The sequence below is a fragment of the Pogona vitticeps genome, chromosome ZW-PAR (assembly GCF_051106095.1).
Source record: "Pogona vitticeps strain Pit_001003342236 chromosome ZW-PAR, PviZW2.1, whole genome shotgun sequence".
In the NCBI taxonomy this organism is placed as follows: Eukaryota; Metazoa; Chordata; class Lepidosauria; order Squamata; family Agamidae; genus Pogona; species Pogona vitticeps.
This window is the reverse complement of record NC_135800.1, coordinates 4,761,745-4,786,297: the sequence shown is the minus strand read 5'-3', so window position 1 is coordinate 4,786,297 and position 24,553 is coordinate 4,761,745. Positions and strand designations below refer to the sequence as shown.

General features: G+C 45.8%; 1 protein-coding gene across 4 annotated transcripts in view; it reads left to right on the top strand.

Moving 5' to 3' along the window:
• The window catches only part of GARNL3 (GTPase activating Rap/RanGAP domain like 3), a 71,471-nt gene that overhangs the window by 14,029 nt on the left and 32,889 nt on the right, over positions 1–24,553 (top strand). For all 4 annotated transcript variants that reach the window (XM_078382838.1, XM_072985079.2, XM_020800916.3 and 1 more), the window contains exon 2: positions 10,821–10,890. In XM_078382838.1, coding sequence (XP_078238964.1) covers positions 10,821–10,890 — 70 coding nt within the window. The remainder of the gene's footprint in view (positions 1–10,820; positions 10,891–24,553) is intronic.

Genomic DNA, 24,553 nt, shown 5'->3' with positions numbered 1-24,553 from the left:
TAGACATTTTGAAAATGGGAGCAGATCGGGTACTTTGTATAGTTCACGGAAGAAGGGTAGGATGATGATGGTGACCACAGGGATGATAATCCTAGAATAAAAGACTTACAGTACTATGGTTCCTAAGACCATGTAGCTTTTGCTGTTTAGTCGTTAAGTCATGTCCAACTCTTTGTGACCGCATGGACAAGAGCATGCCAGGCCCTCCTGCCTTCCGTTGCCTCCCGGAGTTGGGTTGAATTCATGTCGGTCGCTTCGATGACCCTGTCCAACCATCTCGTCCTCTGTCATCCCCTTCTCCTCTTGCCTTCACACTTTCCCAGCATAAGGGTCTTTTCCAGGGAGTCTTCCCTTCTCATGAGATGGCCAAAGTATTGGAGCCTCAGCTTCAGGATCTGTCCTTGCTGGTATTAGACAATAGGCCACTTACAACTTACCTGTTGTTCCATATATCTCTTGATTCCCTACTTTAGCATTCCAGTCCCTTGTAATGACAAGAACATCTTTCTTTGGTGTTAGTTCTAGAAGGTGCTGTAAGTCTTCATAGAATAGGGCAGTTTTAGCCTCTTGAACATTGGCGGTTGGTGCATAAACTTGGATGACTGTGATGTTGAAAGGTCTGCCTTGGATTGGTATTGAAATCATTCTATCATTTTTGAGATTGTATCCCAGTACAGATTTTCCCACTCTTTTGTTGACTATGAGGGCTACTCCTTTTCTTCTACGGGATGTACTCAAAATAAATAATTAATCTCATAACATGTTCCAAGTCTGATAGCTGCTGTGCTTCAGGATAATCAGAGGTAGTGCTAGATCGGCACACCGTTTTTCTTCCTCATTTCCTCTTTTTGAAAAGGGGATGGCAGGCAGAAATTCTGATAGGGCTGCTTTCTCTCAGCTATGGCCGGGCAGTAGAAGAGAGGGAATCCCCAGATGGACTGTGTGCCTTTTCAAAGGCCCAAGGCCTTGAGAGGCAGGAAGGAGAGAGGGCAGCTTTGAGAATCAATGCCTTGTCATGCTAAGGCTTTGAATTATGTGCAATGGGAAATGCATAAACCCCAGAAGAGCTGATGGACGAGGAGATCTAACCCCAAAAGGGCTGCCATTATCTCCATCATTTTGCCTCTTACCCCAAGCCAACCCACTCCTGATGAATTGGAGTACCATCGCTAGGAAGGGTGGGAGTTATAGTTTGCCCTCTGAACGATGCCAGGTTGGACCAGAGTGGCACGCAGAAATGTTGTGAGATGGGTATTCTTTTGTGACTAGCTGAGGGAAGGATGGGTGCGGGCAAGAAGGATGCTTTCTCCCCACCTGCCAGGCATGGACGCTGATCTAAACTTTCGGAGCTTGGCTCCGGCATCCCCAGATGTGTTGCTGTTTATTTATTTATTTAAAATATTTTGACCCCCACTTTTCTGCTTAAAAAGGGCCCATGGCGGCCGGACCTCCTTAGAAAGGCAGTCTTTAAAGCTGAAGACAGGGAGTAGACGACGGTGGCTTACCTCATTAAAGCTAATATTTAAAAGTAAGAACAATGAATATAGAAAGGCAGCTTATATCATCAGAAGAGGATGTTTCATGTGGATTAGAACCACGTGGGGTGGACCGTTGGCCTGGCGGATCCTTATTTATTTTTGAGGGCCAGGGATGTTCTTTAGAAGCTTTCCCAAAGACCAGCCAAGAGGGTCCAGTGGTAGGTCGATGGGGTAGCCCCAGCAGTCTCCTGTGGGTCGCACATTTGGCGAGCACATTGTTTCAGAAAAAAAAATAAAACCCTTCAGTGCCTTGCAATTGTGCAATTCTTGTGGGGACCATCCTGGGGCAGAAAAGGAGGCAGGGTGCTCGAAGGCGCTCTCGAGATTTTTGTTTCTTGAGAACGTCTAAACCCTGCTCTTCAGCTAAAGAGGCTCCCAAAGCAGCTTACGTAAGATCAAGAAGAACAAGACAGCCCCTAACCATCTCGGGCTTACAATCTCCAAAGCCTGACGTGAAAGGGGGGGGGGGGAAGGAAAGGATAAGGACGGAAAAGAAGCAAAGGGAGACATGGGTTATTTGAATGACGGCCAAGTTCGTTCTTCATGTGACTGGGTGGTGGGAGGAAGTTGGTTCAGCGAGAAGAGGATCTCGAGGGAGCTGGTGTCTCAGTAGAGCGGACAAGTGGAATGGGTGCTGCTCACTAACCTGGGTGGGCCAAATATGACTTCTAAGGACCGCGTCGCTTGTGGGTTCAGTGAATGCCCAAAGCTGACTCCTGGATGCTGACTAGCACACCGGGGGGGGGGGGAGAAATCCCCCACAAAAAGAGTCATTTTGCAGTCTTTCAAGCCTCCAAGACTGTTGGCTTTTGGAATCATCCTTGTCGTTATTGTTATTATTGATTTCATTCTTCTACCGCCCCTCCGGCCGAAGGCGACTCTCTCGTCAGTTTACAACCTAGGTAAACAACAGGCTTAAAATATAATTTAACAAAAGCAAACGAGAGATAATAAAAGGCAAATGAGCGATGCCATCAAAATGGAAAAAGGCACTTACAAATAAAACATTCAGAAGATTTAAATCTAGAGATGGGGATATTCGTGTTTGTAAATTGACGGCGTCGTGAAGGTCCCGCCCTTCCCAGCAATGATGTCTCCCCGCACGGCTGCTGAGTGGCCGGCTGAGCAGTGAGACAGTAACACCAGGTACCATTGAGAAGAAGGTGATCTTTGCATGTGAGTGGATGGTCCGGTCCCGGGGGCCTGACCCTCATTGGGTCCGGCTGGCATGGGGGTATTCGTATCCATTGATGAATGCAAACTTCTCCCATCTCTCTATAAAACGTTTAAAATGGCGGGCTGGATCAGGTAGGTTGCTCCACTGATTCCACAGTGACACCCTTTTGGAAGGCCTGCCTAAATAACCCGGTTTTTAATGACTTTTAAAAAATCACCAGTGAAGGGGGCAAATGAATTGCAGAGGGAAGTTCATTCTGTAGCTGAGGAGCCACCACCGAGATGCCCCCGGTTTCTCATCCTTTCCTTCCAGGCCTGGGGTTAGCCCTGTGGATGGGAATTGACCCCGTAAACACCCTGACGTTGTCCCTCCTGGTGCTCCAGGCCAGGCGTGAGGAATTTGTTTCATCAAAAGAACTGAATCCGGGTTCAGGAAGGCTCGGGGGGGGGGGGGGGAGAGCTGTGCTTCAGCGCTGCATGCCTCGATGAAGCGGGCTGTGATAACCAGAAGCTTCTGCCAGCTAAAACGGAAAGATGCCGAGCTGCTACCAAGACTCTTTGCCATTTAAAACCCGTTCCTAATAGTGCTCCTCGAGGAGTACTATTGGTCCCAAGCGGGATTCAGTACCTCTGGAGCAAGAGAATGGTTAGCATTTGATGAAACATTTAACAGCACAAGCTTGTACAGCGTTATGTCCCCCTGGAGTTAATGGAGCTTATTTCACAGTCATAGAGTGGGCAGCTTGTGGGCTGCATGAACTCCTTAGCTGTTGTTTTATTTATTTTTTATTGCGGTCTGTGGGATCTCCATCCGGCGTCCCTCCACATCCGTGCCTCCTCCCCAGTGAAAGAAGAATGAAAAAAAGAAATTTGGGAAGGAATCAATCCACACAGATCGGGGCTGCCTGAAGTTTTTCGGTGCTTTTATTCATAGGAACCCGGTCTGCCTTCGCTGAAAGACGGAGCATTCTTAAGAGAACAGATAGCATGAGGCTTTTTGAAGGGGTGGAAATAGGGGAAGGGGGCTGAAGCGATAACCTTACAGAGGTAACTGTTATCTAGAGCCCATTATTACATGTCCTGCACTCTGGGATGATTGAGAATTGATCCTGCCCCTCCTCTGTAGGACTATCATTCAATTATTTGAAAAGCACTATCCTATCTCCCCTTTGTCTTCTTTTTCTCATGGCTAAACATAACCCGGTTTCTTCAATCTTTCCTTCGAGGGCTTGGTTTCTAGTCCCCGATCATCCTTGTTGTCTGTTTCTCAACTTGCTCCAGTTTGTCAACATCCTTCTTGAAGGGCAGCATCCAGAACTGGACGCAGTTTGGCTAGCATATAAAATCCATCTATTGATTTACATTTTTTCTGCCTGTATTTTCTTCAAGTGTTCAAGGAGCTGGCCCGGCCAGTGTTACAAACGACCTAGCAGGATGGGAGTTGTAATCCCATTTGAGGTGGGGAGTGGGAGGGGATGCCCGGATTGTTCAAGGCAGCTAGTTTCCCCACTGAGTCCTTTTTCCACTTGATTCTGTTTTAAAACACTGGGGGTTTTTCACATTTCCAATTTATGGGCTTCTGCGTCTGCTGTTTATTTTGAGCTCTGATGTACCGTTTCCTAACCTCTTTGCGACAGGGACTTGATTTACTGTGTTGTTTGCACAGAGTCTTCTCTGTATGCCCGAGGCAAATGTTGATGTTTCGGGAATTAATATAATTAGGAGATGTATTGACTTGAACTGGGAGATGGAAATGTGGTTGGTGAAGGGTTTAGAAACGCCTTCCGTATCCACCACCCATCTGATGTACAGTACTGGACTAAATGGCCATACCTCCCAGCCACTCCCACAGGATGCCAGTTTGGCCCCATCTTTGCTGTTCTTCCACATAAGCAGGCAAAGACCTTTCTCTTCTGGCGCACTTTCCCTTAATGGCTGAGTAGGATACTTAAAGGGACTGTTATGCTTATTTCTTTAAATGTGTTTCTTCTGATGTTGCTTCTCCTTACTGTGTTTTAGTGTGCTATGTGTTTGCTCCTTTTTGGTATCTCTATACTTAGTTGTTTTTAGCTCTAAATATTCTCTTTTAATGATGTCTTGGGCCCTTCTTAAGGAGAAAGGTGGGGTAAAATAAAAAACATTTTAAAATGCCTGGTGATTCTGGAAGTTGTTATCCAGAGCATCTGGAGTACCCCTACCTAAGATCGATCGAAGCCATTTCAGTGCACTGAATTTGACCATCAGCATGTTTGCCAACCTCTGGAAAAGACAGAAGGGAGGCGTGAGAGAAAACTAATACATATTGTTTAATCCCCTCTCTGCTGCAAAAAAGTTATTTTTAAACGTTTGGCATTTGGATATGTCACTGTAAACAATCTAAATCCAGCTCAAAATATTATTTCTCGGTGTTTTCCGTTGTGTTGCCTCACTGGGATAAGGGTTGAAGTTACAGTTTATTCTCGTGTCCAACAAAGTTGAAATGGACTAACAATTGTGGTGCCTGGTTTTATAAAGTAATCCGGTCATGAGTTTGGTTCAAAGTTTCTAGGTAACTGTTTGGCTAAATGATTTCAACCAAACTGCGGTCCAGTCCCAGTTTCATTTGCAGTCACAGATCAGCACAAACACAACACAAGTTGTCGTGTTTCACTGGTCCGTTCAACAATCTTGCCTTCTCATGATGTGCCCAAAGTAGGACAGCCTCTGTTTCATCATCTTTGCCTCCAGAGATAGTTCAGACTTGATATACTCTAGGACACACTTTTTGATCTTTCTGGCAGATGTTCCCCGGGCCAAATCTTACGTGCTTCAAAACTGGAGACAGGCAGGTCTCAGTTGTGGGTCAAGAACTCTTGGTCCATGATAGACAATGGCTTTATCAGGAGAGGAGGGGCGTAGTAGAGCATGCATAAGACAACCAAGCCAAGAAAAGTCCGTCTTGTCCTGGGATCTCCCAGAAAGCATCCATGGGCCACCATCAGCGGCTAGCTAGGTCAGTGGCACATTCAGGACCATGTAGTTTCCTGTGTCATCTGAAACTAGTAGGATGGCATTCCCATTTGCCAGTTATAGGCCGGGCAGAGAGAAGCTGAACAAGGCAGTTGAAGGGCAGTAGTGTTGATAAAGCGGACCAGCCCTTAGTCCGTGTTGAGCTTGTGTCCTTCCAGTGGCCAACCTGCTAAGCTAGCATGCCTTTTGGCCAACCCACAAGGCAAGCCCCACCTGAGTTCTTCTAGTAAAAGCTAGCATAATGTGTTTACCAGGCAGGGTTGCTTTCTGCCTTTAATTACATGGCTGAAGCTGAGAAAGGCATCTCTGGAGCCTTCCTCCGCTTGTGGCTAGACAGGAAAAGACCCCCTTCTCCAGCCCGCCTTTGTAGCCAGCTGACGCGGTTGTTTGTGTTGGAGGAAATATTGCATGGAAAAAGTCTCTCTCTCTCTCTCTTCGGGCCTCCTGTTGCCCAAACCTGTCTCACTGTACCAAAAAGAGAGAGAAAAAGTGCTTTGATGGTTTGCAGGGCTTTTCCCGAGAAAAGTTGCTCCATGCAAGTAGCCAGCCAGCTTTCGTGAGCAGCTCCCACATCACAGAATCATTTCTGGGGGAGATTTGAAACGGGTGGATGACCCATCAGGAGAAGAGGGTGAGATAGCCAGAAGTTATTTGGGGGATGACCAGTCAACCTCTGGGTGATTTTCGGTAGGTGGTCTATGGTTTCTGGCTTCCACAAGAGGAACTGTTAAAGAAGTTGAGTCAAAACGGTAAGTCCCTTATCAGGGATGTTGGCAAGCCTGTGGGTCCGTGTCCAAAGGCTGCATCTTGGGTACCGAAGCCCAAGTCTGAGTCCCTGTTAAAAACAAGCTTTTCCCCCCACCAGAAAAAAGAGAGGAGGGAGGCAGATTCCCAGTTGCGAGTCAAGTCTGAGTAATTGAAAACAAAAGTCTGAGTCGAGTGACTGGTGCAACTTAAGTCCAACTCAACAGTGGGACCCGTGACTGAAGATCCCATAACTGGTCTATATGTTACATAGCAACAGGATATATTCATCCTCCTTAACTTTGTGCTTCTATTTATTAATTATTATTATTACACTATATTATTCTATACTACATCCTCTGTTTCTTGCCTCTGGCCAGACTTTTCCGCAGTTTCCCTAGCCAGCTTCAGAGAGTTTTTGGTGAGAAGCCCTAACTTTCAGTGGTACATAGACAGGCTGATTTTTTTTTGTATCCGAGCTTTTGGACTCAGTGAATCCATCTTACAGAGCTGGGCATCATCAGGGGGGACCGTCTAGCTTTCTGTTTTCATTTTCCAAAGCTTTTTCCCGAAGGATAATTAAGCTCTTGAGCTTCGTGGCCAAAACACTCCCCAAATCCAAGACCGTATCTCCAGATCCAGTCGCATTTTGAGACCACCTTCGGAGTGACCCTCGGAGTGGCACAAGCAGACCCCGCACGGCTAGCTGGCTGGCCCTTTTTTGCTTAAAATTCCACCTGCAACCGCATCGGGGAGCGATGTCCATCCAACCGGAATTATTTCTATACTGGTTTCTGTGGCAACCAGCACACCCAGCCGCAGAACTAGAAGCAAAAAAGCTAGTGTTTTCCAGGATTTACTTTAAAGAAAAAGTCTCAGTCTTCTTTCCAATCTCACACAAGCCTTTTAGATGTCCAGGAAATCCCAATGTGTGTGTGTGTGTTTTTTTGGGGGGGGTAGTGTTGCAGTTGTCTTAAACTAGACCAGTTTAGGAGGCTTGCGTTCCAGATTGGATTTTTCTTGCCATCCTGACGCTCTGCCCCCTCTCTCATAAAGTGAAATGACGTTGGGAGAGGAAAGAGCTTAACAATGCAGTTTTTAAAAAAAAGTGGACAATGAAGGTTGATTCTAAAATCCTCCCTGTTTGATTCACTCTGTGATTTTGGGTTTTCTGAATGACCCCTTCTTGTTCCCGGCTGCAGGGAAATGTCTGCATTCGAAATTCTCCATCCGTTTACCAGTTTTTTTTCCCTATTTCCAACTTCTCTTAGAATGACAGGGAAATAGATGGAATGCTGGGGCACTGATTTTAGTCAAAAGGGTATCACTCACAGCCACGCAGGTTTGGGGGAACCCAGAGGTTTGTAGATTTTTTTTTAAAAAAAGCTAAGATTCCCCCCCCTCCCCAACCTTGAGGAAGCCTCAAAACCCAAATCAAGGGGTAAGGAGACCTTTTGTTGATGGTTGATTTGTACCAACAGTCTTTGGTTGGGGCGAATTTGGCCTTCTGGAGATCCTTGTCTGCTCCTGGGCTTCCCGCAATGGTTGTGTCCTTTCCGCAGATGACACTGTTGTTTTGCAGTTTCCTTACTTGTGTACGGTCTCTGCTCCCACCTTCTAAACAGTAGAAGTACCTTCCCAGTTACTGGTAGTGAAAGTGTTACGGTAAGATATGCAAGTATTTTGGCTGTCCTCTAGAGACGGGCAGCAAGTCGCTGGTTCCTCGGTTCATCCTGGTTTGTTTACCAGCTGAACAGGCGTTTGGCGCTTCCAAGTGGGCATCCACTCAGAGGCGGTGCCTGGAAGGAGGCGGGGCATGGAGTGGGCACTTCCCAGAGGGGGTGGGGCTTTGAAGCACCGAACATTTGCTTGGCCACTAAACGAACCAGTACGAACCACAACAGAAGTGGTTGTGGATCTGTGGCCATGGTGCTTCCCTATGCGTAATATGTTCAGTGGCCAACAGACTCCAGGGCACACTGACTTCATGCAGCTGTAGTGGAAAATGGACTCTTCTGGATCCTGTAGTAAAAGAAAAAAGTAACTTTTCCCCTTTAGCGGGTGTTGGGAGTCTGTCTAAGCATGAGATCCTGAAGATTTTCCCCCATCTGGGGGACTGGCTATGCTGGGTAGTCCTCACCATCTGGGCAGTGTTGGGTGTTACGAAATTCTGGATTAGAGTGTAAGGCTGGAATTGACCTGGATTAAAATTCATCTCCAGCAATAAACCTCACTGGGGTCGACCTTGAGTCGGTAATTCTCTCTGTCTCTTAGTTTTCCCCAGGGTGATTGTAAAGTGAAAACAAGCTTGGGTAGGAACAATCTGTGCTAATAGTTGTAGAAAAGGAGAAGCTGTGTTAGTCTGTGCAAGCATTACAGATGAAAACAAAATAAAAACAAAAAAAAAAGAGAGAAAAATGTGGCGGCCCCTTAAAAACTAAATTTTATGTATATAATGTGAGCTTTCATGGACAAATCCACTTCATCAGACATAAGAGAAGGAGATATAACATGGCAAATATTTAATACATACCATCAAAGTATCAATAGCAAAATACGGGGATCGTGGTTGGTAAGAAAGTCAGTGAGTGTTAAACATTGTGATGATTGTGTCTTTGATAAGCAGATATTTTACAGAAGCTTGTGCTGTAAAAAATGTGACAACCTCTGTCATAAATTAAGGTTGGTAAAATAGCAATGGTAGAGTAACATGAATGGTAATTAGATGGGCTATTTACAGTGGTTGATGAACTCCCCCCCCCAGGTGATTTGTGTATTTTGAGATCTATGCTTTGATGGCATGTATTACCTATTTGCCATGTTATATCTCATTTATGTCTGATGAAGGGGACTTATCCATGAAAGCTCACTTTTTTAAAAATGTGAAAATGAGTCTTTAAGATGCGACCACGTTTTCGTCTGTTTTTGCTTTTCCTTTTTATTTTGATTTCAGTCTGTGGCACTTGGTCTCCTAGAAGTAAAGCATAATAAATATAATTAGCAGATATGATCAAAAGATGTGTGAATTGCACACTTGATTTTGATTTTGCAGGAAGGTGCCAAGCGATATAAGGAAGCCACCTCGTTTTTCAGCCTCTCTGTCTTTATTTTCTTGGCCCTTCCATGGTGAAGGGTTTCCTGTCCCCCCCCCCCATCTGGCTCCGGAACAAAAGCCGCCAGCCAACAGGTCCTGAATGCTGGCCAGGTGGAGCGTGTAGCCAAGTGGGGCAGACAAGAGGGTGATCTTAGCTTGGATGCCAAGAAGCTGGATCTGAACAGGGAGCATTTGTAGGAGTCCAAAGTGAGTTCTTCCATTGGATTGGGAATGACTGGAGAGGATAGTTGGCATCAAGAAAATGGTATCCTCATTTCCTGTTGTGACAGGTGCTTGGTTTCTGTGCCTCTAAAAAAAAATTTGGGGGGGTGCACGAAAGAGTAAGCCCCTCGTTGTATTTCTGCATGAGTACCTGTTCTTGCCGAGAATCCCTGCAGAGTTGCGACGGGCAGCCTCCTCTGTTACCGTTGACGCATCTCTGCATTGGCCATGGCGGCGGGATTCTCTGGAGAGCTCCATAAATAGTAACAATAATCTCTTCTCTCCCCCCCCCCCCCAATGTTGCTTGATCCCTAAGCAAAGGTTAACGGGCCTCCTTTGCCAGACAGAGCTAAATACCAAAGAGAGAAGTTCTTCTCAAGGACATATTTTTTTTTGTACCTGTGTGTGTGTGTGTGTGTGTGTGTGTGTGTGTGTGTGTAAATTCCAACTTCCCTTCCAGAAAAATGCAATGCAAACATTTTTTTAAAAAATCAACTTGATTGCAGCGAGCTTTTTGTCAATGGGAGGTGGCTCGGGGGCTGTTTCTCTGTGCCCCCCCCTCCGCCTGCATTTAAGTCTGCAGCAGAACAAGCTTTTTCTTGAGATGGGGAGAAAGAGCAGGCGAGAGAGACTTCTAAATGCAATCGCAAGCCGCTGTCTGTCTCAGCGCTTCCATATCGAGCATTATGCCCTGGCTAAATATCTAATTGCATCATAGCTCTCTCTTTGTCTCCCCCCCTTTTTTTTGCCTTTCAATTAGGGGGGTGTTTACTTCTCCTCCCCCTCCCTCCAGGCCACCTCTCCCCACTTTCTTTTCCAGAAAGCCGGGTTCTGCAATGGCTGCGGGAGGTTTCCCCTGCTTCGGGCAGGATCTCCTGCAGCGGTGAAGCCGCCGTACCCTGCAACGGCAAACCTCCCTCCTTGGCAGAACTGAGGATCTGGGGGTGGGGTGGGGGATATTATTCTTTATTTTTTTTTTCTTGATTGCTTACAGGGGCCAGTTAGCTATGTCTACTGATGAAGCACTTCTATTCCAGCTCTGTCTCCGAGGATCTGGGTTGCAGAAGGGGAGAATTCAGCAGAAAGCATTATGGATCGGTAGAGCTGGTAAGTTTTTATTTTTAATTTTTTTTTCTTTGAGACACACATCTCTTCCTTGAACCCAGAAGGCGTTTGTGACCATCGCTGTGCTTCGTCTTAACTGCACACACTTACGGATTCCTGTCTCTCTCTGTCTCCACCCCCCCACCCCCAATTCTGATTACAGCCGATGGCTCTTTGAAATAGCTGGGTGTAAAAAGGCTAAGTATCTTTTTGAGATGTGTCCTCTTTGCTGGAGAGAGTTTTGAGTAAATATATATATAAATCCTGGTCTGGATGACCGGTTGTGGAGGGGGGTGGGTTAGCAAAGGAGTAAAGCAGCCTCCTGCAGTCCAGATAGTCTGAACAACAAACCCCATCATCCCCAAAGCTTGGATGTGCTGCCTGCTAGGAGTTGTAGTCCAGAAAATCTGCAGGGCACTTTCTCGAGAGGACGTGTGAATGCTGTCGTAAAAGGACTCTGGGTTTTGATTCAGAATGAGGTTTGTTGTTGTTTTGAAGATGTGGCTCTTGAGGGTGATTGTGGAAAAGCAAAATCAAAACCTGATGTGCAGAGAGGTTAAAAAAAACCTGAATCCAGTTTTATAGGTGAAAACGGGAGTTCAAGGAGAAAGCTTCTATCCTCCCCAGACACTTTATATTAAAAGAAGCATATCCTGTTAGCATACATCCCTTTCATCCCATTGATCCATCCCCCTTTAGATGAACTAGAAGGAAGGTTTTGTCTTCTGAATGGAGAGTGGAAGGAAAGCCCGCTTGTGCTCTGTGTAATGGTTTTATTTTAAGAGCAGAATAGCACAAGGTGGCTGCAGAGGAAGCCGGGTGGATGGAGGGGGCGGAGAAAACCCCTCTCTTTTGACTGTGACACAATGGCAACGTTCTCACTAATGGGAGTGCGCGTTGGACAACATGTCCGCATCCAGGGCTCGGCACATGATCGATGGTTGTGGAACAGTGCTGTGCCAGTGCTGTGTGTGTGTGTGTGTTGTACATTTGGCATAGCCGAGGCTGGCAAACGAGACAGAAACAAATGCAGAGGGTGCTTTGACTTGTTCGGGAAGAGATTACCCGCTTCTTCCACCTGATTGAAAAAGACCGTGTAGGATGATGATATGCAGGGTGATGGTTAAAATGCGACATGTAGAGTGGAGATTGAACAGGTAGGGCGGTGGTGGTGACTGGCTATTTCAGACTGAGGTGTGTGCATTTGGGGTTGGTGAGTTGGGGTGTATTTTTCAAGGTGGGGTCAGGTCAGGTCACCCAGTCCAAACCAGCTGCCCTTAGGATAGGGGCAGGTAAACGGCTGCCCTGCAAAGGTTCTTGGACTTCGGTTTCCACCCTTGCTCACCCTGGGTTGTGCTAACCATGGGCAGCTGCAGTCCAACAACATCTGGAGGATTGTCCTCTTCCCACCTGCAGCCAACCCTCAGTTGATGCAGGAAATCTATGCTTAAATTGACTTTGAGAGACAAGCATCCCCTCTCTACTTACTATCTTGCTGTGAAAGATCGCTCTGCTCCTTCCAAACCAGTATTGAAAGGTGAGTTTAGAATTTCTTTTAAGGCAGGACTCCAGATGTTCTGGATGTGGGACTCCAGATGTTCCTGGACAGCTTCCCAGAACCCCTGACCATTGGCTATGCTTGAGAGGGTTTCTGGAACTTGTTGCCCAAGAACATCTGGGAGGCTAAGTTTGCCACCACACTGTCTGTAGCCGATGGCTCTTGTCTTTCCTCCTAGGACTTTGAATTACAGATCATGTGCTGTCAATTTTTACAGACAATTTCGGACCAAATCTGCCCATGGGAACCAGCTGGCTTTTAATCCTCCAGATGTTTTGGGCTATGACTTCCAAAAGCCATTACTATTGGCCTAGGTTGGGTGGGTCTTCCTGAAGTTGGCCACCTGGGGTGGGGTGGGGGTCACATTTTCAACATCACATATCTTGCTCATTCCATTCTTTGCTTCGTAACTAGACAGAGCAAGTGGTCGGAGCACAGCTGTCTCTCTCTGGAGATGGTGCTGCTCAAAAGCCAACTCAGGAGCTTATGAGTTTCAACCAAATCGACGGACTCTAGGGGGTTACAGCCTGCCTTTTCTATACAACGAGGAGAGCAACCGTAAATTTATACCATAACACCTTTCTGCTCCACTTAATTCTCAATTTCCATCTTGTGAGGCGGCCTGTCTGCGGGGACCACAGCCATTACTTTTTCACCAGATGTTTGTGCTAGATATTTCTTTTCTGCTCTCCTACGTTTTTACCATCTGGCCTACTGAAGACTTCTGGAGAACTTGAAAACTCCCTATGTTTGTGACCATTTACGGATCCAGCAAAGTCACTGCGCAGCCTTTATTCCTTCTCCCTGGAGAATCCAGCCATAAATCTGTGCTGCAGACATATTCTTACTCTCTTCTCCTCTCCTCTCTCGCAACCTTTCTATTTAGCTGTCTTGAGAGACAAAACAAAACACTGATTCATAAGCTGCCTGATCTACATATGGCTCTAGCCCCAGTATATAAACCTGGTCAATCTGTCTTCCGGTGAACAGTTAAATTCTTCATCATTGTCTGTGTGTATCCCATATATAGGTTTCTATGCCTGCGTTGTATCTCTCAGGCCAGTGGCTCCCAACCTTTGGAAACCCCCCCCAGATGTTATTGGACTAAAACTCCCAGAAGCCTTAACCACTAGCTGTTCTGCCCAGGATTTCTGGGAGTTGTAGTCCAAGAACACCTAAGGACCCAAGCCCTGTCTTAGAACAAGCTAGAACTGAAATTTTGGGTGTGAGGCACATCCCCTTCCAGGTGCACATGCTTGGAGGCCTCCTTCTTCCCAACCTAGAATAGTGGCTTCATGGGTGCATCCTGTAAAGAAACTGAAAGCGGTGAATATTTCCCCCTGTTTTGATCTTTATTCTCCACTCTTGATTTTCCTCTTCCGTGTTATGGTGTTTCTTGATTTAATGTCCTCTGGGTGATGCTGTAGAGTTACCCACTTTGACAGCCTATGGCCATAAACACCACCTTCAAGATTAGGGTATCGACTCAGCAAATGAGTGTGATCATAGAATCGTCGTAGGGTTGGAAGGGACCTTGGAGGTCTTCTAGTCCAACCCCCTGCCCAAGGCGGGAGACCTCCTACCATCCCAGACCTCATACCATCCCGGACAGATGGTTGTCCAATCTTTTCTTGAAAACCTCATTTCTTGAGTGCATACGATCTGTAGCGTCTCGTGAGCCACATTTTCTAGGCATTGCTGCAGCCTAGGAAGCACAGGGTGTACTTAGTCAGAAAATGTCCTGCGACACGTGGAGTGCAAGCTTTTGAAAAATCCCGAGGGTTACAGCACACTTGATGGGATTTGCATGTCGTATTACACAAAACGTTTTATTGGAATGCTTGTAAAAAAATTTAAAGGCAATAGTATGTACTTCATTTATATATATTTTAAGAGGGGGAAAAAAACCCAAGGTTATTAAGTGGAAAATGTGCAGAAGAGGAGAAAAGCGCTGGAAAGCTCTCTTTCCTACATCGCTGTAAATGATTAAACATTAGAAGAGTTTGTTCTAGATTTGGCAAAGCAAACTGCTGGGTTTTGAGTGAAGTGGGGCCGAATTCTTCGTAAGTACAGGGACCCGTGCAATTCAGCAGGCTTCCCGATGTTAGAATTATGCATGGCTTCCGTGACGTTACAACTTCGGATCTAGGATTTTGAGGGGCTTCTGCATGTATGCTTCCCTTCTAATAAGATGCTTCCTTTTGCAAACCAAACATAGCTTTAATGGCTAAGGCGGAGAACCTTTTTTGGCTTGGGAGCTGAATTTTATATCCGAAGGGTTCTTAGGAATGACTTTCCAGTGCTAGGCAGTCCAAAAGAGCAGAACCCCGGAAAAGATTGTTGGGTGTCCCCTCCCCATCTTGGAGGAACTGTACAGGTCCCACTGTCTTAAAAAAATCACAATATACTTATAAAAGACACCTCCCACTCTTTGCTTGAACTACTGCCATCAGGAAGATGTTATAGATCTATTAAAACAAGGACAAATAAATTCAGAATAGAATAGAATAAAATGCTATTCTATTCTATTCTGAAAGCCAGCATATTTAAGTTTAAAGCTCTTTCTGCCAGTAATTTAAGCCTTGGGACGAACAGTTTAGCCTTCCAGAATGGTGAAATAACTGTACAAAATCTGGCAAGCCACCAAAAGATGGTTTCAGGGTGAAAAGGGGGTGTGTCTTCTACGGAAGACAGATTTCGCCTTATTTGGCCCCTGGTCTGAGATCCTTCAACCCTGCTTTTGGACTTCCATGTTGTGATTTATAATCAGGTCAACATTAGCTGCTTGGGGGCAATAATGTCTTACTTTAATAAGCAAAGATCAGATCATGACTTGATTAAAAGTGCAGGAACAGCAACCTTGAGTCACATCATAGCTTATTAAACCAAGATACACATATCTGAACTTGGTCACTACCAAGCAGAAACGCTTGGCAGGAGAACAGCCTTCCATCTCTTGTTGGACTTCACTTCCGATCATCCTTCCTCGTTAGCTGTGGCTGGTAGGAAATAAAACCTAGCAACATCTGGAGAGCCACATGTTTCATATGCCTGCTGTAAGGATTTTGCCTGTATTAGGGCATGTATTTGAATAGTATGAATTTGTCAATTATTAGGGGACAGAGAGGGTTTGCACAGATCATTTGCATTTTCTACATGTTTGAATTCTCTTTCACAGACACATAAAGAGAAACAAGCAAAGCATGCTGCTTTTATACTCCCCCATAGTGTTTAAAGCATCCTCTGGGTGCACTACAGTTTAATTATCCAGGCTATACATTGCACCCTCAGCAAGTTGGGTACTCAGTTTACCAACCTCGGAAGAATGGAAGGCTGAGTGAACCTCAAGCTGGCTATCAGGATTGAACTCGAGTCATGAACGGAGTCTGGACTGCAGTACTGCAGCTTAACCACTGTGCCATGAGGCTCTTTCCACTTCATTTCTCTGTTAGTTTGCATTTTTCAAATTCCGTGTAAGTTCTTTTCCCCTATTACACACACGCTTTTGTGCAGCCACTTCCCCCTAACCCCTACATTTTTGAGTGCATTTCCGGTCACGGTATGTTTTGTATGCCTCCAAAATTTCCATTTTCCTATCGGTTCAACTACTGCATCGCAAAATGTGGGAAAGGGAAATGAGAAAGGGTAGTTGTGTTCCATTTTGTCCGTCTGTTTGGGAAGGCCGATGGAAGTCCCTTTGTTTTAAACAAATTCTGCCCCTTCTCTGGAGCAGAAGAGTGGATTGTCATCCTTGGGCAGATAAGTTGGCAGCCATTCATTGCCGTTCCAAAATGCACATAAGAGAGAGTGATGTATAATCAATACATAGAGGCTTCCTGCTGTTTTTACTTAGGAAGGAAACATCTTATGATTTATAGGCGTACAGAAGACAGAAAGATGATTGCAAGGAAGGATGAATCTGGCCCCAAAGTATGTGTTTGGTCTCCTCTGTTCCAGAACAAAAGACTAATGTTTTTAAAATACAGAGTGTCCCTTACCGTAGAAGACATCTGGCATCTCGTGAAAACATATTGTTTTAAAATGCCACTCCTGTCTACTGAGCTATGCCAGGAACCAGAGTCTGAGCTAAACGGGCGAAAATTTGATTGTATTTCTGATTTGTCTTCGTTCCCGAGGCTCGTAGGCTCCGGCTGGGTCACACGAGCTCGACTCTACATGCGGCGCACACTCGCACACCATAACCTGATGGCGATATTTTATGCGCTAGGCTGGATTTGCTAGCATTTCTCGGCATCAGGACGTTTTTAAGGGCGCCGGGAAAAGGCAAGCCACGGGGGTGACATCACTCGGCTGTTTGGGGTGGGGACGAAGGCTGCATTAACGCCGCCAGTTCAACCTGCAGGTATTTATTGAATCCTCCGAAAGGAGGAAATGAAACCCGGCTCGGGATTTATTATGATCCTGAGCGGAGAATCGCTCTTTTGTTTGGGAGCGTGGAAAGGGTATTATTCTTTGCAGCCAAGAATCAAGATCCTGGATAGGGCTCGGAAAGGTTGCTACACAGCCATGGGAAAGAGGGGTGGGGAAAAACACTCAACTGGTGACCAGCTCAAGAGGAACTTGGCCAGCATTTTAAAATGAGGGACAAAGATCAGTGGCGGCTCATTTAGCCTTGGCCTTCTTCCTTCTTATTGTTAGTAGTCTGGAGAATATTCAGCCAGAGATATTTCAAGGAACAACGTTCTCTTTTCCCCTTTGCCTCCAGGCGGCCAAAACTGCTGTAATTTCTCTCTCCAGGTTGGACCGGTCGGCGTTCTTCATCCCAGCATCTCAAGCCATGTATAGCCGATAGGGGGTTGTAGTGGGCTTTGTAGTCCGTCTGCCTTGGGAGGCCCAGGATGAGCCCTCCCACCCCACCCCCAGTTTCCTTTTTTGGGGAAGAAGGGTTAAGCCTGTGGATGAGAAGATGTAGGGTTGGTATTCAGAGAAGGATATCAAGGAGGATTTTGATTGAACATTCAGGTGTAATAGTAGATGCTATCTGATGAGAAGACCTTCAAGATTGCTCCCACCCTTTAATAGTATGCTCCAGAGTACAGCCCCATTTTCCAAGCGCAAGGGAGCTGGATATCTCCTTACACTGATAGCGATATAGAATCATAGAACAATTGAGTTGGAAGTGGCCTATGCGGCCATTGACCCCCCCCCATCCCCCTGCTCATTGCAAGAATCTGAGTCGAAGCAGATCGAACGGACCGTGGCCCAGTTTTCTCTCGAAGGCCTCCAGCGATGGAGTGCTCACCATCTCAAGGGTTCTGTTCTTGTACTGCACGAACAGCTAGGAAGCTTTTCCTGATTTTCAGCCAAAATCTGGCTTCCTGTCGCCTGAGCCTATTAGAACTGTGTCCTGCACTCTGGAATGCTTGAGAACTGATCCTGCCCCTCCTTCGTAGGACTACTTTTCAAATATTCAAAAAGCACTATCCTATCTCCCCTCTGTCTTCTTTTCTCAAGGCTAAATATGCCCAGTTCTTTCAGTTTTTTTCTCCTAGGACTTAGTTTCCAGTCCCATGATCATCCTTGTTTCTCTCCTCTGAACTTGTTCCAATTTGTCAGCATCCTTCTTCAAGAACTGGACACAGTACTCTAGATGAGGCCTAATTAGTGCTGAACAGAGGGGAACTAGTCCGTCATGGGATTTGGAGACTGTACTTCTGTTAAAGCATCCTAAAATAGCATTTGCCTTTTTTGCAGCCCCATCACACTGTTGGCTCACATTCAGCTTTTAGTCTACAACAATTCCAAGATCCTTCTCACTCATAATATTACTGAGCCAAGTATCCCCCCGTCTTGTAACTGTGCATTTGGGTTTTTTAACCCCTAGGTGTAGAACTCTGCACTTATCCCTGTTAAGTTTCATTCTGTTGTTTTCAGTGCAGTGTTCAAGCCTATCAAGATATGGACTATGGTTGATCTCTCAACCTTTGCTCCATCAATTTTTCCCCAACCCCCAGCCGAAATCCTATGATATCAGGAGTGTAACAAATTCCATGCCTGTGTTCTAACCACCTCACTGCCTTAGGATGTACGTATTATGGCTCAGTTTTCTGAGGGGTTTCCTCATCTTCTTATTGAATGTTGTTGAGCCAGTCATAGATTTGTTGCTATTACTGGTACGCTTGTTGTCACTAATTCAACACACAAGGCAAGGGAAGTCAAAGACCATCAATCAAGATAAGCTTGTCTTGTGCGTTGGGTATATCAATTGAAATTCAGCAGTTCCCCTCTTTCTTTTTCTTTTTCTTTTCTTCTTCTTTTTTTTGTTGATGGTACGTTCTGTTCTTTCTGCGCCTTGCTTTTTTTGGCGATGCTTTTAATTTTATTGCCCTTCAGGTTTTAAAGGAGCTAATTTATTCACTGACGTGGCACTTAATTGTGCGGGATGAACTTTGGGGGATTTTAAATGCAAGCATTAGCATGCAAGATTTAAATGAGAACTTGACTGGAATGTTTACCTTGGCCAAGAGCTGTGGGAGGCAGTGATCCTTGGCCCCTGATTCGGTTGGTAGCACTTGCTCTTGAGTAAACGCACGTCACATCCTGGGACAAATGCTTGTCTCCTAAGATGACCCTTTATTAGCTACTGACAGCCGGGTTGAGCGAAGCACAGGCCTCCAGGTGTTGTTAAACTGCACCTCTCGGTCTGTCTCCCCACTGGCCAGGGCTTATGGGCATTGTAGTTGAATCAGGATCCAGAGGGCTATACTTCACCTATTTCTGCCGCAGCAAACAGGTGGCCCAGAAAACTTGCCAACCTGCACTTTTGGCAGAGAGGGTAATTTACAGCCCTAAACGGAGATCCAAGTTTAATACTTTGTTGATCAAACCATAGTTTTGGAAATTTTTGTTGTTACTATAAATATTTTTCCTCTGCTTCTCTTTCAGAAAGGCTCCTGGAGCAACTTAAATACAATCGATAAAAGCATAATTTTTTTACCTGCTGGATAACTTGGGTGTTTCTTTCCCCAATAGCATGGTAACCTAGTAATTGGTACCACCTTGTTTGTTTCTGGTTATCTGTCAAAACAGGGCCTTTGTTCATTAGAAGATCACTGGCCTTGTTTGCATAAGGTCACAGGTTCGGTTTCTGCCACGACTGGTTAACAGGATCTTGTATGTTTGCCCACAAGCATTGGCAGAACTGCCATGCCTAAGAGTAGATCCGTTCTTCTTGTGAACTATCAAGTAACTTATGACTTAGGATGATTCCAATCAGGTTGGAGGTATGTGAGATGTATAAGGAGCAATTGACTGTTGCCCCGTGCTGGTGCCTTTCTGCAGATTTGAACCCAGGTCTCCTGAATTGCAGTCTGTTTCTCTCTCCACTGCACCAGATTGGCTCTCATCTAAAGATTAGATGGTGCTAGCATAAATGAAAAGTGTGGAAAGTACGGAGGGATTTTTTTATTTTATTTTATTTTATTTTTTGCTCTCCAGATGCTTTAGCTAGTGTCCTCACTGTCCTTTCCCACTGCATCTTTGATGCAGCATTTCACTGGATTTCATATTCCTATTGAAAATGTGGCTTGGGAGTTACAGTCAGCTGCCAAGCAAGGGTCAGAGCTGGAAGGGAAAATTGTGGGAAATTTGTGGTTTGGACCACCAGCTTTCTCTCTCTTTTTAAAACAAAAAACAGCCATTCAGTGGTGAGGTTTGGGATCAGGAGCGTACTGCTAGAATAGGGTGAATCAATCCTTTTTTTTTTCTGAGCCAATTTATGTCCGTCTTCCACACGCTGCTGCTGTTATTTTATCCTGCTAAGCAAAAGATAGAGGGTTTGTCTGAATGGCTCTGTGTACATGGGGGAAATGGTAACTCTAACTGGTATGGAAGCACAGTTTAATTGGGAAAGGACCAGTCTGGCCTCTGGTCTACATTGCAGGGTTGTTGTAAAGTCCCCTGAGATACGAATATTGGCAAATGGAATGTCAGTGCAGATTGTCAGTATGTGATATAAGCCTGATTGATGGTTGTTTTCTAAAAGGATCTGTAAAGTGTTTTTGCACTGTTAGGAAAAAAACAAAACAGAAAGGAACCAGATGGCTGAAGTTGATCCATTTCTTGAAATTGCACATGTGTATAACGGCACCATTTTACACTGCTAGCAACCCGCCAGAAGTTCCTTTCAGATTCTTCCTTATAAATTTTCATGCTCACTCCAGGTAGCCCATGAGGGCTAGCAACTTGTTCATTTAGATATGAAGTGCACGCTTGTTGTAGCCGCTTCGGAGTCGGTTAGTCTTATGTCGGCCTCCCTCCTTATCTACATTTCTTTTTAAAGTGCAAGGTGAGGAACTGCAGGCGTTGGAACTGTTTCTCCTGCTCTCGAAAGGGACGAGATCCATCAGTAAGTGGGTATTTGAGATCTCAGCGGGCACTAATCAGCCTTGAGCATCAGCGTGGAAGCCTCGATAGCTCCCATCATCCCCAATCAATCTAACCCGTCTGGATGGATAACGGGAATTACACTGCACAGCATCTGGAAAGCCACCCTTGCTTGTTCCTGACTCGATAGCGGACGGGTTTTGTGACAGCTGTGGACATCACCCCCCAAAGAGTCTGCTCCTGTCTCCAGATACGCCAATAAATCAAGCTGTGGGATGTCTTGGAAATGGCTCCCTTAATCCGGAGGGGCCGGGTCCATGGCTGTGATCTGAAAGCAGTGACGTCTTTTAATAAAACAAACAGACTTAAAGGACAACATTTGGTGCGAAGGCGTTCAGCCGAGAGAAAAAGACAATGGGGACGAGTGGGAAATCGAGAAAAGAAAGGATTGGAAGAAATAGGGGGAAAAGAAGAGGGTTTCTAAAAAGAGAGGAAAGGGCACGTCAGAGAGAGAGAGAGAGGCTGAGAGATGGAGAGAGAAAAGGTTGGTGTTAAGAGAGAGAGGGGAGAGTGATGGGGAGGGAAAGAAAGAGGGGCTGATCCCTGAGTGAGAGAAGATGATGGGGGAGTAGGAATCAGGGTTGGCAGAGAGGGGGGGAGAGACTTGAGGTCACCAAAGAGGGGAGCAGATGGTGGAAAGGGAGGGAGAGGGAGAAGGAAGAGAGAGAGAGAGAGAAAAAGAAAGGGCTGACTTTATCACCATCATCATAATCATCATCTTAGCCCTTCAGAACTGGAAAGGACCCTATGCGTCCTCCATTAGGTCCACCCCATCTTTGCTTTTAAACTCCCAGTATCTCCAAAGGAGATTTTAGCGCATGTGGGCATACCACATGCTCCTTTTCTGGCTTGGATTCGGCGGTCCCAGTGAACCCACCTGGCTCTCCTGGGAACCCAGAAGGGGAAGGGGATGCTGTGCACATGCTCAGTAGCTCAGTGGTTTAGGCCTCTGGCTGCAGAGCCAGAGGTTGGGAGTTCGATTCCCGACTGGGCCTCCTTGACAGGGTCAGGACTCCACGATCCATAGGGTCCCTTCCAGCTCTGACGTTCCAGGATGATTCGTTCTGAAGTCAAGCGAGCCTGCGGTGGGTTGCTGATTTTAGACACCTCTCAAGTCTTTATCCTACTCTGAGGAAGGATGGACAGTGAATGTATCAAGCAAGCAATGTATCAGCAAACTATACAGCAATTTCCAGTTGGCTCAAAAGGCCTACCCTAATTTATCCTGTTAATTACCCGGTTGTCATATCCTGCTCGGCAACTGTTTCCCCACCAGGGTCCATTTTTGAATTTGAGCAGGGGATCAGTGGCCAACCAAGTTGGCATTGCCTATCAGATCTATTCTGAAGTATACAGAAGCCGGATAAAGGTCTCTCTCTCACACTTTTCTCTGTGCAACAGCCATGGAGGTCTTGACAAGCCCATCCCTTGACTTTTGCTCGCTGGAGTCTCACAGCAGTTGCTGCCTTTCCGAATTGATACTCAAGAGACCCGAATCCTATTGGTGTTCATGTAAAGTTTGCACAACTTGCTGTGGCTAATTGTGGCTAATTGACAAGGTGTCAGGGCATATGCCCAATCAGGTGCCCAACCAATGTACACCTCATCACTTAGCCGCAATTAGCTTTAGAAATTATACTGATCTTCCTCTTGATCCTCCTGCTAACGACAGCCGTCTTTGGACGGAGCCAGGTTGATCGAAGCCCGACGAACGGTGCCCTCTCAAAACGGCCTGTGTAACTAAAACCAGACTGAATTCTGTTGATGTGCAGCCTGTTCTTGCGGCTCTCAAAGGCACGGCACATCTCCGAGCCTGGAGACGTTGAAGCATAATGCAATTTCCAGTACAGAGTAGGACAGAGCTAATATAAACCAGACACTGGATGGGGTTTTTAATGTGGCCTTTTTGCGGACGAGTGACATTTCTTTGCGCACAGATCTGGCACAATGCCATTGCAACAGAGAGAATCCAGCACCATTATGATCTACATTTCCCGACATAGTGCTCCTCGGGGGTTTGTAACCTGTGCCCCCTTCTTCTTTGAAAACAAAAATATCTCATGCCTTCATTCCAACCTGCCTCCCCCATAATTTATTTGGAATTGGTAGATTTTGTTTTTTTTTTTAATTAAAGCATTTTTTCCTAATTCAAGAGGCGCTACTAATTTCAATCCTTTTTCAAAACATACGAGCATTGGGACCATCCCCTTGCCAGATGGTTTCAGATTCTGCAGGCGATGGGTGGACCGTGTGCATCGTTTTCAGCGTTGACCCTGTTGTGTGGCTTCTGTTTCGTGACAATAACGATGTTATTATAATGTCGACTAGAAGCTATAAGTAAGAATCGAGGAGGGCCAGGGGCTTTGAGATAGGACATGTGCTGAAACACATACCAAAGATCGGTGAGAATTTCATTTGGTTGGGGTTGTTGTTTTTCAGTGCGAGAAAGAACTTGCCATCATTAGCAGTTTTTTCTATGTAGAGCGAGGAGATTTTAAAAAGCTTGAAAGAGAGGAAGGCGAAACTGTTGTGATTCTGCTACATCCATGCTTTTTTGAGTGCTTAGCTCTGGAAAACCCATGGATGCAAATCCACCTGTTGTCAAGTCTCTGGTGCTGAACGAGTTCTGTGGGTCAAGAATAGGTGTTCCTATTGAATTTGACTAGGTGAAGAAGATGTGTGGGGTGGTGGTGTTACGTAGCCCTTGATTTGCAGGAGGCCATGTTTGAAAATGTGAATCTGTGATGTTGTTTCATGCATTTCATCATCATATTTGAACTCTTACTCCCAGTATGTAAGCCTTTAAAGAAGGAGTTCAACTTTTGGAACCAGGGTAGGGAAAAGATACACGAGTGAACAGAAGGGCCTGGCTTAAAACATTTGAGCCCTTCCTGTAAATATCCCCAGGCATCCGGGCAGCCGGTTGGCAAAATACACACTCAGCTGACAATTCGGTTTGATTCAGTGGGTTTCTCCTAAGGAATAGATTGTTCCAAAGGAATAGGAGCTCAGCATTTAATAACCAGCCATGCCTGTCAAAGGAACAGCCACGGGGAGGGTAGAATATAAGCCAGGCAAACAGGATGTGTATCCGAAAGGCTGAATAGTGTCAATAAGACTAGCGAAATGGCCAGCCAGGCATAGCATGGGGCCTGTTTTTCACATTTTTGAATGGGACAGCAGCGCTCCTCCTTGGTTCCCATGCCTTTTTTGGTTCGGTCCATCACAGCCCTTGGCTCAAGAGGAAGTTGCGCGCGCTAAGGGGCACTTACCGGCTTGTCAGAAGTGGCGCCAGGAAGGCTGAGCCAGAAGAGGAGATGCACGTTCTGTCAGGACCCCCCAAGCAAGAATTGTTACATGGAAGAGAGAGGTGTGATCAGAGGTGGCTGGTCAGCTCTGGTGGTTGACCTTCCACACCACCAAGGAACTCTCTCTTTTTCAAGAGTCCTTGACCGGTCATGTCCTTCCACGGCATGGTGTGGGAGATGAAGATGGCATCAGCAGTGTGCTTCTTGGGTCCGACAAGTCTGGCAGATCCGTGTTTTCTATGCGTGAGGAGCAATGGTTCTCTCAACAGCTATGCTTTCCCTCCTTATCTTTGTCGAGCGCTCAAGAAGTCTTGACCCCAGAGGATGTGGCCTTATCAAATTATAGCCCATCATGGATGAAGCACTGGTGAATTCTTCAGACACTTTTAAATGG